This window comes from Gossypium arboreum, chromosome 11 (genome assembly GCF_025698485.1).
Source record: "Gossypium arboreum isolate Shixiya-1 chromosome 11, ASM2569848v2, whole genome shotgun sequence".
Classification (NCBI taxonomy): Eukaryota; Viridiplantae; Streptophyta; class Magnoliopsida; order Malvales; family Malvaceae; genus Gossypium; species Gossypium arboreum.
This window is the reverse complement of record NC_069080.1, coordinates 133,190,942-133,204,551: the sequence shown is the minus strand read 5'-3', so window position 1 is coordinate 133,204,551 and position 13,610 is coordinate 133,190,942. Positions and strand designations below refer to the sequence as shown.

General features: G+C 33.8%; 4 protein-coding genes across 8 annotated transcripts; 1 reads left to right on the top strand and 3 right to left on the bottom strand.

Annotated features, from left to right (window-relative positions):
* Positions 1–395: 395 nt before the first annotated feature.
* LOC108459006 (protein CANDIDATE G-PROTEIN COUPLED RECEPTOR 7-like) lies at positions 396–1,904 on the top strand. The gene is made up of 2 exons (XM_017758381.2): positions 396–1,601; positions 1,635–1,904. Exons 1-2 carry the CDS (start codon positions 396–398, stop codon positions 1,737–1,739), a joined length of 1,311 nt encoding a protein of 436 aa, XP_017613870.1. The 3' UTR covers positions 1,740–1,904.
* A 1,287-nt stretch (positions 1,905–3,191) lies between these two features.
* LOC108459005 (uncharacterized) lies at positions 3,192–4,203 on the bottom strand. The gene has a single exon (XM_017758380.2). The coding sequence runs from the start codon at positions 4,087–4,089 to the stop codon at positions 3,205–3,207; it is 885 nt and encodes a 294-aa protein (XP_017613869.1). The 5' UTR covers positions 4,090–4,203; the 3' UTR covers positions 3,192–3,204.
* Positions 4,204–5,469: 1,266 nt separating this feature from the next.
* LOC108460748 (low-specificity L-threonine aldolase 1) lies at positions 5,470–9,227 on the bottom strand. Of its 5 annotated transcripts, XM_053021846.1 has the most exons (12): positions 8,849–8,928; positions 8,659–8,695; positions 8,435–8,542; positions 7,628–8,075; positions 7,243–7,354; positions 7,120–7,170; positions 6,955–7,026; positions 6,743–6,875; positions 6,548–6,606; positions 6,342–6,442; positions 5,965–6,031; positions 5,470–5,688 (listed from the first exon to the last, which is right to left on the bottom strand). In XM_053021846.1, the coding sequence occupies exons 4-12, from the start codon at positions 8,068–8,070 to the stop codon at positions 5,650–5,652; spliced, it is 1,077 nt and encodes a 358-aa protein (XP_052877806.1). In that variant the 5' UTR covers positions 8,071–8,075; positions 8,435–8,542; positions 8,659–8,695; positions 8,849–8,928; the 3' UTR covers positions 5,470–5,649. The 5 variants fall into 5 exon arrangements, with proteins under 5 accessions (XP_052877806.1, XP_017615864.1, XP_052877805.1 ...); XM_017760375.2 differs by lacking the exons at positions 8,659–8,695; positions 8,849–8,928 and adding an exon at positions 9,002–9,226; XM_053021845.1 differs by lacking the exon at positions 8,659–8,695 and having other exon boundaries at positions 8,849–8,977.
* A 375-nt stretch (positions 9,228–9,602) lies between these two features.
* On the bottom strand, positions 9,603–13,049 carry LOC108460749 (protein CHLOROPLAST J-LIKE DOMAIN 1, chloroplastic). Its single transcript, XM_017760376.2, has 10 exons — positions 12,796–13,049; positions 12,053–12,155; positions 11,849–11,953; positions 11,627–11,704; positions 11,422–11,477; positions 10,910–10,967; positions 10,633–10,758; positions 10,420–10,515; positions 10,203–10,274; positions 9,603–10,076 (listed from the first exon to the last, which is right to left on the bottom strand). The coding sequence occupies exons 1-10, from the start codon at positions 12,900–12,902 to the stop codon at positions 10,014–10,016; spliced, it is 864 nt and encodes a 287-aa protein (XP_017615865.1). The 5' UTR covers positions 12,903–13,049; the 3' UTR covers positions 9,603–10,013.
* Positions 13,050–13,610: the final 561 nt, after the last annotated feature.

Below are 13,610 nucleotides of genomic sequence, written 5' to 3'. Positions count from 1 at the left end.
CTTATATAATCAAGTGATAATATATACATGTCATAAAGTCTAATTCGAATTGAATAATTACGATTTTATTATCTAACAGAACCAAATGTATTTAAATAAAAATCAAATCAAATTTAATAAATTCGAACCAATAGCTAAAGTTTAGTAGGATCTCACCTCTTTGAATTAGTTTCAATGAAATGGACATGTTTCAATATTTGTTCCCCTATCTTTGCCACATAAACCGTTCCTCTATTGAATTTCACTACAATTATTATCAACCATCCAAATCCCTAACATTGTTTATCAATCCAATTTCTCACTCAAAAATCCCCAATTTGTTTTCACCATTCACTCACTATTTTTCTCTGAGAATTTAAAAAAGAAAACTGTCAGATCCACCATAATTCACTTACATGATGAACCATTTCAATCTTAGTAAAGCGTTCTATCCATTGTTGTTGTTGTTTTTTCTTTTGTCAAACATCCCGTTGTCGATTTCCGAGATAAAGAACACTTGGATTTTGGACGATTATCGATCGATGATCTTATTCGAAAATTTTGGGTTCGGTAAACACGGCCATATATCGATTTGGGTGACCAATGTTTCGTGGATGTCAAGAGTTGAGAATGTGAAATTCAACCCTTCTTCAATGGGGTTTTTCATCGCGGATGTTCCTTCGTTCCGAAGAATCTGGAACGAATCCTTGCACGATAAAACCTATTGTGTTTTATCGAGAAAGCATGCGGAGATCATATTAAGGTTTGATCACCTAGAACAGGACTCAACTTATCGTGGTTCGACCGATATTGATGAGCCGGATGAGTATAATTTGGTGTTCGGGAACTGTCAACCGGAGTTCAAAGTGTCAATGCATGTACATACGGAGATGTACAATCTTAGAGAAGGCGAAAAGGATTTCTTGTCTGCCGGGAAAGCGCCATTGCCGAAGCTTTATTTTTTGTTGTTTCTTATATACGCTGCGTTTTTCATTGTGTGGGTCATTGCTTGTAAGAATCAAAGGCCTAGGGTTGAAAAGATACATTTGATAATGGGTGCATTGCTCATTTGCAAGTGCCTAAAAATGATATGTGCCTCCGAAGACGCAATTTATGTACAAAAAACAGGCACTCCGCACGGTTGGGATGTCGCGTTTTACGTGTTCGGCTTTTTCAAAGGCATCATGTTGTTCACCGTCATTATACTAATCGGTACGGGCTGGTCCATACTGAAACCCTACCTCCAAGAACGCGAAAAACAGGTCTTGAAAGTAGTGATCCCATTACAAGTCCTCGAAAACATCGTTTACGTCATAATTAATGAAACTGGCCCCGCGACAAGAGATTGGTTAACATGGAACCAATTGTTCTTACTAATCGACATCGCGTGTTGTTGCGTCGTGTTTTTCCCGATCATCTGGTCGATCCGGAGCCTAAAAGAGGCATCAAAGAGGGACGGGAAAGCGGCAAAAAACCTAGAGAAACTGACCCTCTTCAAGCAATTCTACATAGTCGTGATAGTTTACTTGTACTTCACACGAATCGTGGTGTCCGCCATCGGAGCTTTCTTGAACTACTGGTTCGTGTGGTTGGTTCCGGTGCTGGAAGAAGGCGCGAGCTTGGTTTTTTACGGATTTATTTTCTATAATTTCCAGCCAACGGAAACAAATCCGTATTTGGTGATTGATGACGAGGAAGAAGAAAATGCAGCTGCTCAAATGGAAGAAAATAATGATGATGATGATCCATTTGAATTATAGTGTGTTTTATTTTGAGATTAATTGTAATAATCTTGATTTAAAAGTAATTAGGTTTTAGTTTTGTACGTTGGAAAGAAAAAGCTTCAACATCAAATTTCAGGGTTTTGTTTGTAATGTAATATGTATAGAGAATTTGGAATTTAATGAATACGAAATTCGTTGGTATAGTACTGATTTTTGAAGCATAGAGGACTTATTAAATCTTATCATTTATTCTCATTTTGCAACCTATTTGCTATCTATTTGTTCAGTCACCTATATTTGAAATGTTATATTACATAATAATTTTGTTACGAAGTAGTCACTTTGCAGTTAAGCTCCATTACCTCTCTAACGATAGTCCTACATGGCATTATAGATTTTGATCATTATATCTGCTCTTCTTAAGACTATGCCTAGAACTACCCATATTCACTCCCCAACCCATAAATAAGAGGATAATGCGCTTTAACACACTCGAACCCACGTCCCCCTGTGTTGGCAACAATACCCATGCCAATCGACTATAATTTTTATTTTAACATGCACAATTTATGTTGTTAATTGAGTTGGTATCACAAATAAACTAGACACTAACACATGATTGATGGCAACATTATAATAAAAATTTGTAGTGCATTTAGTATTGTTAATCTAACGTATTTATGTGTTTAAATTTTGTTTACTCACAATTAATCTAAAATTTTTATTTGTTAATATCATGCATATTTAATGTGTTATTATAATTAATTAGTTTCAAACCATATGTTCTATTATTTATTGTATGTTATTTTTAAACACATATTTGTATTCTAAATATGTGATTTCCACGCATATATGTGTGTGATAGGATTCGAGGTGCTCGTGGGTCGAGTCGAGCCGGGTTGTGCCTAAGCATGATATTAACATACTTTATCTTGCCCAAGCCTGGCTTGGACCGAAATACGGGCTTAAGATTTTGTCTAAACCTGCTCATATTTGCAAAAGATTAACCGAAACACATTTTAGGTCCGCTCATAAAAAATTATATTATATATTTTTTAATATTTAATAATTTTATATTTTTTTATTTATTGAAATTTTTTATATAGTGATCTTAACATTATTTTAAAGTTTTTATTAGAGTAGTATTTTATATTTAGCATAAGTTTATGTTGTTAATGTGTTATAAATTATATAATATATAAAAATAACATAATATAAAATATTATAAATTTAAAAACAGGTTAAGCGAGGCTCGAACCTTGAAGGTTCAAGTCCGAGCTCATCTCATATTTCAAACAGGTCTAAATTTTTTGTCTAAATTTATTTTTTAGATTTAATATTTTTATTTGAATCCTCCCAAATTTCGAGTTTGAAGGAGTAACCCACTATAAAGAATAGGATTTCCAATAACATAAATTTTATTATAAAACTTCCAAATCAAAATAAACAAGAAGGAAAAAGTAAATAAAACTCTGAATTTTTTTTTTTTTTTTTTTTTTGCTTATTGGCTACAATTATCAATGGAGCTTAAGTTACAAACTTTATTGCTACCACCTTCATGTTTGTTCCTATATTTCTTCCTACTTTCACCATCATCATCACCACTACCACCACATGTAATCGCTATTTCACATCCCAAACATGAAAACAACTTCGTTCCCTCTTTCTTCTTCCTCTCTTTGCTCGTTATTCTTTTACTGTACGGCGGCGCCACTATGGATCCCGCTGGAGAGTCCACCGACAACAACTTTTTCTCCATCTCTTTTTCCCTCTCTTTCTTCGTCCATTCCGTTATTTGTGTCGCTTCTTTGGATTCTGTTTGTTGTGGAACTTGCGGTTTATACAACCCTTTCGCAATCGCCGCCGCCACCACCGAAGCTGAAGGACCCACGTCGGAGTTACAAAGGGAACTACCATTCACCATGCTACCGCTGTTTCCTTTAACGACGGAGCCATTAACAATCGAGCCGCTGTTATAATCTTCTGTTGTTGTTAACTTGTGGGAAACTTCCATGTTGAGTATCCCTTGGGACCGTCCGGATGGTCGGCTGATTGGAAGCGCGAGTGTTCTGGTAACCGCCGACGGGGAATCGAAAATGTCGTTTAAGGGTACGTTAACGTAACCTATGGTAGCATCTTTGTCCCATGCAGCAGCGTAAACCTCGACGGAAATAACGGCGTCATCCTTGTCGACTTTGAACACGAATTTTTCGTTCCATGTCGGGTCGGTTCCACCGCTTTGGTCTACTTTGGTGGTGCACTTGTTTTCTTGTCGGACCCAAACGACGGCGTAAGTCTTCATGTTATTGGAAGCAGAGAATAAGTCTTGGGCGGAGATGAGGTTGATCTCGAGAAGCCTGGAAGGTGTTGGAGGCGACGGCGCCATCTCTTTGTCTGCGGCGGCGGAGAGATGGAGATGTTGAGTAAGGAACCTCTAAGCCGCCAGAGAACTAATGAGGATGACAATTCTGTGGAAGAAACGTTGTGGGGGTAAAGTCTTGCGGAAGGAACATTAATGGCGGTTGATTTATGGCGAAATTGTAGAATAATTTGTTAAAATTCAATGGTTTTTCACCATTTTCGTATGTTGTTTCTCCAACAGGTTTGGTTAATTTGTTTGAAAAGAAAAGTAAATTAGTACGATGTAAGTCGTTAATAGTTAATTTGTTAAAATTCAAGGTTTTTCCAATTAAGTATTTTTAATTTTTAAATATATATATACATATATGAGTTAATTAGGTATATTTCAACTATGTTGTTCCGATTCATTTTTTTAATATTCGACCCATTTTACATTTTAAGAAAAAATATTAAAATATGACTATCGAAAATTTTATTCGACCCATGCAGCTTTAGGGTTCATATTTTGTTATGCTTGCATACACAAATATATTTATCTGGTCAGGCCTTTAAACTAAGATGGTTGATACCGGAGGAGGTGATGCTTTTTCTTAATATTGATAAGTTTTTATATATGATTTTGGATTTATCGATATTTTTCATATATATAGTTTTATTTTTAATTTCTTGATAATTATATATAAATTTAAATATTTTATATATATAATATAATTTTTAAATTTTAATAAATTATATATTGTTTTAATAAAAATTAAGTTATATATTATATAAACATCCAATAATTCATATAAATATATTTAAATGTATATGTAAGTTTTAGTCAACAATTTAATTTAATACATTTTTATTTTAAATATAATTATAAAAAATTGAAATGATTAAGATAAAATTTAAAATTCTTGTAAAATATTAAAAGTTGTACTAATCAATACATGCTGGTACACACTAGTAAATAGTAGTGGAACTTGAAATTTTTGTTTGGGAGGCAATAATTAAATTGTATATTTTACGATTGTAAAAATACAATTTTATCATTTTAATAGTGTATTTAAAGGATTAAATTAAAATTTTATTATTTTTAGAGGGCCAAAATAAAATTTTACCATTACTAATTTAAAATTTTTAAATTATGAAAAGCCTAAACTAAAATTTACCATTGTTGAAACACACTGATATAATCAAAATGCACCAAAATTTTGATAAAAAAAAAGTGCATAAATTATTTGGTACCTAATTAAGACCGGAACAATACATACGGATCTATACAATCGGCACTAACTACCATGCTTCAAACCTCATTTCTTGAACCATATAAACTCATTTCACAATTTACATAGGATGATATATAAGAAAACTTGCCAAAAGGACGTGATTGGAATGCATGAATTCCTTTAGAAAGGATACCTTTAAACATAAAATTGACAATTACCGTATTTTATTATCATATTTTCCCTTCGAGTTTTCATTTTTTCTTGATATGGATACACGAAATATGATATGAATACACCAATTATCCATCCACAACCAATAAGAAGATTGTATTTTATTGTATTTTTACATTATTTATAATAAATCCACCAATTTCTTAGTTGCCATTTTCTTCTTGCAATCCACTGAAAGCTTGCTGCAACATTGAAACAAGGAAGAATAAGTGAATATTATAAATATGGTACTCGGACTCCCGATGAGTGTCGAATATGGACATATGAACACACGGATATTGGAGGATTGTATCCGTTATCCATATTTGAGTGTGTTAGACACAAGTGGTTTAGAGAAAAATAAAGAATCGAAATAACATAGACCGTTGTATCCCTACACTCGTATACGAAGATGAGTCGGATAGAAGTGTTTTGATGAAAATGAAGAGTCGGAATAACAGGAAAACGCGGATGATCACCTGAAAGCATGACAAAGTGTACTGCACATCACTTGATGAAATTTGGTGGTGAAGAACAATTCTCATCCTGAATGACAAAAAAGAGTGACCATCATTAGTCTAGTAACCCGAATTTTATGTTCTCTAATGTGTCCGTATTTAAGATTAACCACATGTAAATTGATCGTGTACCGATATCTGACACTTATCTTTTGAGTCCAAGAAACATAGACCCAATTCCAGGAAGGGCATATATACATACATCCTGTAATTCTTTATTCTTCTACATTCGTCGAAATAAGACAGACTTACTTGGTTTGAGTTATGCATTCAAGTTAAAACGAACCGGGATAAATCGAAAAGCAACATCCTGGGTGAATTTAATGGAATACACTGACCTGGATGGACCCTCAAGCATCACAAATACACCGCGTTCCACTAAATGCTTGTATAGTTTCTCCCCTGAGATTTTTGATCCCTCCACTATGTCAAAAAATATCTGGTATCGTACAAGTAATTAGAAGATTATCAGCTTGGTAACCCGTTAAGAACTTGATGAACAGAACCACAATTTGAATATTGGTTTTATAACTAGTATACTCACAATATTAGTTTCCACTGCAGCAACATTCACTCTTAGACCTTTAATTTGATTTAGTCCCTCTGAAACCATAAAAACCAGAGCATAAAGTCGAATTTTATAGGTAAGCTCAAGAACAAGCACCCGATCAGAAAGCTATGACTGTTCTTCTTGACTGTAAAGTTCAATGTACATAATCAAGTAAACTGATAGTTTTACCTGCTAACACCTTTGCGTTCTTGTGATCACCTTCAAGCTTTACCAGATTCTCTTGCAAAGCAACCAATGCAGCTGCACAAATGACACCGACCTGTCTCATCCCACCCCCTAGGGTTTTCCGAAGTCTTCTAGCCTAAAAAAGCAAGAAAACGGATTTTAACATAAATTTTCATAGATTGCAGAGATTTTTAGCTGCAGAACTTCGATTTTACCTTGGTAATAAAGGTTTCGGAACCAACAATGACTGATCCAACCGGAGCACCAATACCTTTCGATAGACATACCTACCACCAAATTGCAAGATGAGATAAATAGTCTAAAGCTATCATCTACAGGTCAAGCTGAAATAACTAACAATGTTGACACAAAGAGCATACCGAGACTGAATCAGCAGCTTGTACAAGCCTATCAACAGGAATTCCGAGTGCCTAGCAGACGAACCCTTCCATTAGTACATCTGTTTTAATTATTTTCAATTAAAAGTTCTCAAAGTTACCCACCACAGATGCATTGAAAATACGAGCCCCATCGATGTGAAGCTTCAAACCATGCTTCTTAGCTAGCTCACCAACTCTGTCTATGTACTCCACAGGTAAGCATCGACCCCCGGTGCTGCATTATGTAGAAGAAAACTTAACCATATTACAACCAACGAGCAATAAAACCGAGAGGGAAGTAATTGAAAAGGGAGAAACGAATCTTTTAAGAACTTAAACTGACATTAGTTTCTTCCGATAACACTAACTATGCAAAAACCGTAGCAGTCATGAGAAACGTAAAAGGAACTTATAATGCATATATTCAAAAACCATCCCCGATTCTCCCTCATCCAATAAAACATACTAAAACAAAATGGTTTAAGTGCATATCACAATGATTTCTTACTTCCCGTGTGAATTCTCCAGGCAAATCAGTCTTGTAGTCGGGTACACAAGCTCTCCTCTTGGGTCTCTAATGGCATCTTCGATCAAATCGATGTCCATCGTTCCATCTTCATTGTTCTTCACTGGCCTCGGATGTACACCTCCGATTGTCGCTATCCCACCGTTCTCATAGATATGTATATGGGAATTGTTTCCGAGAATGACTTCACTTCCCCTTACATCACAATGAACCAAAACACTAATTAGGTTACCCATGGTGCCTGACGGGACAAATAGACCGGCTTCCTTGCCCATCATCTTCGCCACTTCTGATTGTAACTTAACGGCGGTTGGATCAGCTCCGAAGACATCATCATCAACTTCGGCAGTAGCCATTGCAGCCCTCATTGCTTCAGTCGGTTTAGTGACTGTATCAGATCGAAGATCAACTGTTCTCGTCGCCATTTTCACTGAAATCAATCCCGGGAGAAAAAATCAGTTCAAAACAATCTAATACTCATCTCTCCAAACTGATTAACAAGAAGCAAAATCGATCCTTAACCCTATACTCGTAGAATTTATCCAAAAACTACAATTCTTTTCTTTCCACCGAAGCTATACTCGAAACCGTTTTAACTAGGAATTTCATAGTTCATACCACGCCAATTTCCAATAACTCGAAGATACTGTTACGGAATTCGAACCCAAAAACCTTATTCGATATCATCTCTTAAGTCCTAATTTCATGAAAGAATATGAACAAGCATTCATGTACTAATGGCGCATATAAAAAAGTTAAAAGAGAGAAAGATTAAAGTCCATATTTTACCTGTTTCAAGCTCTTCTTTTTGTTTGCCTTAAAAAACCCAGAAAAACCCAAAATTTTCTCTCTGTTTTTTTCCCAGAAAACTCAAACAATTGAGAACTTCCTTATTTTCTGCAAAAGAAAAATCATTTTAACAAAAAAAAAAACAAAAAAACAGTAAATAAACTACAAGCAAAAGAGAAATTTTTTTTCAAGAATTGTGAGATCATAGCTTAAAATCCACAAACCTTCATCTTTTATAGCCAAAAAATCAACCAAATTACTCTAAACAACAGAAAAGAAATTTCAATAAAAACCAACTTGAAATGAAATATTAATATAATAAACTGGTCAATTGGGTATCTTATTTTTTTTCAGAATTCAGATTGTTTATACTTTTTAAATTGACATTAAAAGAAAAAAAGGAAATTTTTTTACCTACAGAGTTCTGCACAACAATCTGAAAATTCAACAACCCCAAGTTTAAATTTTCATAGATTCTTTTTCTCATAAATGTTATAGCTTATCATATACATATATGTATATATATATTGAAAGTGTGTGCATGTGTATGAACACACCAAAACTCACCTACTTCACATTTGGATGAACTCAACTACGGTATTCATAGTCATGAAAAAACCTTAGAAAAATTGATCAGAAAATCATCTAGATGATTCATATAATTATTTTTTAAAATATAATATTCAATCTCTGCATATATTATACATATATAAAGGTAAGTGGGTCTTTGTTCCTTTGTTTGATGTCTGATTTGCATGAAAGAATCTAGCATTATGAATTAGTGGACCAATTAATCTTTTGTCTTTAAGGAAAGATATGAGACATGTATTTTAAACAAATAAAAGGTTAAATTATAATTTTAGTCCCTTCTGTTGTACTCAATTTAAGAATTTAAATTACATATATTTAAATCCAATTTATTTTTATAATTAAATTTTGTATATATTATGATTCTCCCGTTGTAATTGAAATCACCAATATCATTAAGAAATTTCATTAATCGGCTTATACCAAAAACCCTTCGCACTGGTCAATTTGATTAAATAAATCACTAAAAAATTCATAAAAATTAAAAATTACAATTAATTTTTTAACCCGATTCAATCACTCCATATCGAGAGTAAATCAACTAATCTAATGCCTCTCTTCGAACAAATACCCTGATCAATTTCCAATCCGATTCAAATAATCATTCTATTAGACTTGAATAGTCATCTCAACTCTTGGACGGGTCAATTATATAACCAAAAACATACGATTTACACATGTCAAGCCCTCAACTCTCAACACAAATAAAAATAAAAAACTCAATTAAAGCCTGAATTGAATCCTTAAAGCAAAACAGATCTACCAACAAAAATGATGCTACAATGGTGGAAGCAAAACCATGTTTTTCCATTTTAACTTTCAACCTTGTAATAATTTTGTACCTTATTAGACAAAATTGGAGAGCTAAAATTTAACAGAGTATGAAACAAGCTCCTAAACTATGACCTGCTAAACAGTTCCTCGATCCAAACTCGAAACTCAGTTAAACTCAGCAGTTCCTCGATCCGAACTTGAAACTCTGTTAAACTCGTTACCTATAGTACGATGCCATAACGTATAGCGAAACTGCTGATGCGGTTGTCACTATGAGTTCCTGTACATAGAAAGTTCATCACTCGGTATGTTTATTTTTTACCTTCTTTTCATATATTTGGAGGATCGTATCGTATCCTCGTACCCATGTCAGACCATGTGTTAGATGTCAGTTTGATGTTGTTACCTGGTTATTGTAGAGAACAGCAGGTATATAACTGCCAATGTACTCAATCAAGTTCAAAATACCCGTGTATGCCTGCAAGAATATTCAAGCAGAATGTCATCAACGAGACTACAAAGAGGAGAAACTCATATAATCCGAAAGGAAATATCTAATTATGGACTCCGAGTTGTAAGGTTTTCATTTGTCAAGTTTAGCGAAGTAGAACAACATCTCGTACCAGAGAGGACAACGCAATACAACCGAAAACTAGTGCAAGTGAACGGAGAAGCCTTTTTCCCATTCGCAGTCCTCGCCCATCATCTTCCCCTTCTTCCTGTAATTGACAAATTGAAGAAATGGGACGTTATGATAGAAGTCAGTACGAGTTCCTCATTATACGATATCATGAACATACAAGACATGGACTTAAGCTCTTTCAGTACAAACTCACTGTAAATGTTGGTGATACGGGTGGTTCAAAAGCTTTCAACTTCTCAAAAATGCGATAAACAAATGCAAAAGCCAAAAACTGCAAAGGTTTATATTCAGCATTGCGCTTGATAACAATCCAAGCTGTCTGTAAAGAAACGAGTACAATGAGGTGAAAGAAAATTTGATGGTTTAGAAACAGAAAAAACACATCTGCTTCCTTTACTATATATATAGAGAGCTATCTACGAACATGTTAAAACAATGGAATGAAGATGCCAGGGATCCATCATACTTACAAATACAGCAGAAATTGCCATGTTGATACGCGTATCTTGAACAGTAGACTTTGAGAACCTGAAATGCATCGTAATTCCATGCAAGAGAATATATGACTACCAAACTACAAAATACACCTAAAGGAACCATAACAAGTATTTCCATAAGACCGAACCAAAGCAATTCAAGTTTTCCGTAACTTATCAAAAAAAAAAAAACTGAACTTCACAAAGTTATCCCGCATGTATTAATGTGGGATGAGTATTTTTAAAATGAGCAGTTGTCACCAACAAACCATGGGTGTTAAAACATGTTACTCGGACTTGGTATGAGTGTTCGATATGGATGTATATTACACGGGCATGTTAAATCCTTTTTCAAATTTTTCCAGCTATTTGAAGGGTCACATCCCAGACCTATGTTCAGATATGCTTCCGACACAGGTTTCAGACATGGATAGACCATTAAGGAATGAAATAGCGGAACGAGAAGTTTAATACAGAAATATTCTACTTATGAGTAGTTACGAAACCTTGGCCCCCATGATACAATCGGCTGCTTATCAGCGTATTTCACGTCCTTTGAAACCTGAAAAAAAGAGTGATAAGCTTAAGACGAACACAAGGTTCATCATTCAATACTCAATGCACATAATTCCATACCAATCAACCCAACACATTTGTCCCCCAAAAAAAGGAACTGCCCCTAATATATATTAAGGATCCTCAACAATGTACCTTAAACGAACCATATGTCACACCCTTCTTCCGATTCATTAATTGTGCCATCATGAGTTTGTCATATGCTTTCTCGAGCTGTAAATAAAATATAAACATACAGCAAGTACCCCCATAAGTAAGCAAAACTTCTATATCTAGATTTTTGTAGTGGAAATTCCATATATAATGAGCTGGACATTCTTTTTTAACAATATTCGAGTTTTAATAGTCGTAACCTACAAGTGCAGCAGTAGCCTCATCGCCTCTCTTATCAGCCTCTTTTCGTTTTCTTGTATATACTTGCTTGACCTTTTCAAATCCCTCAATAGGGCTCACACCAAGGACCTGAAAACATACAAGCATTTGAAATACTCACCAATCCAGTCACTAATAACTCGGTACTTTGATCTCGAAATGAACAAACTGGCAAAGAGTTCAAAGTACCTCATACGGGTTCAAGTCACTATCCGGATTAGAACTTCCTGCTGCAGATGAAGCGGCACAAATCGCGATTCTATTCTTCGGAAAAGAAAATCTCCTGGGAAACCTGATCAATTCAAGAACTTGCTGCTTAGTACAAACATTCACAGCACGAAAAACCAAAACTAGCTATAAAATTAATTACCACAAGCAGGTAATGATGTTCTATGTTACAAGGACTCGAGTGTTAAATACGGGTATATATCTAAACATGGTTATCTTCAACTTTTTGAAGTTTTACCATGCACTATATCAATATCCATGACCAGCTATGAATTGGATAGAGGTGTCACTTCAGGAAAAATGAATAGTCCCAGCAACATAAAAGACCTTATATTATATAGTTTTCAGATGGGTATTCAGTTTAAAATCCACAAAAATAAAAACACAACCGAAACAAATGAAGTACAGTTTAAAAGATTCAATCTTTTTAGCCTCTTTAAGCTGCCATTATTATCCCAAAAGCTTCATAGAAAAACTCAGCTTATTCCATATGAAGATTAATACCATCCTTTAACCTAAATTCAGCTAAATTCCACTCATATCCTATACAAATTCACATCAAAATCAAAGCTTTCTCTTCTTCTTTTTTTCCCTTTCTTTTCCTTCACTTTCCTATGTTTTCTCAGAAACCCAAACACCAATAAGTGTGAAAAAAGCCAAAAGAAACCGAAAAGGAATGGATAAAAAGTAAGTATGAACATTACCTGAGATAGGAAGATGATAGCTTTGAGATTGAAGAGTTGGGGATAGAATTAAGTGGTGAAATTCTGGGTTTTGGGCAGTGAAAAACATTGGAGATTGTCAATGCCATTGGGTTTTGATTTTCTTTTTTCAACAAATAAAGATTGTTATTTTTCTATTTGTTTTGCAAGCTTTTACAGAGGGTTTTGTAGGGTTCTTTGTTTTACCCAATCCCTCAATTTGGCCTGAAGTTGAGCCAGGCAGCGCTAATTGTATATGTTTGAGGGGTAAATTCACACAAAAATGAAAAGTATAAGGTCTATTTATAAATTTTACCATAATTAAATACTCTGTCCTAAACCATGTCTATATTCCCACTTTCCCTACACTTCGGTTAAAATTAAATTAATAGATTCAATCAATCTAATTTAATTAATAGGCAAGTGATTAAATTTTGTTTGATCGAAGGTTTATTAATAATTTTTAAAATTTGATTATCAGTTAATTTAGTTTAAAATTAGATAATTAATCAAATTAATCGAATTAATCAAATTTAATAATTAATATTATGTATTAATTTCAATACTTATGTAGTATTTTTAATTATGTAGTGTTTCATAATTTCAATACTTATGTAGTATTTTAATTATGTAGTGTTTCATGACATAAAATTTTGGTTAATCGATTAACTTTCTTGACAAAAACATATTTTAATTAATTTCAATATATATTTTTATATGTTTTATACTTGTTTTAATCAAAAGACAAAATATATAAATTTCGATTATTTCAATTAACCGACCGAATTAATCAAAATATTTCAGTTCAATTGTTTTTT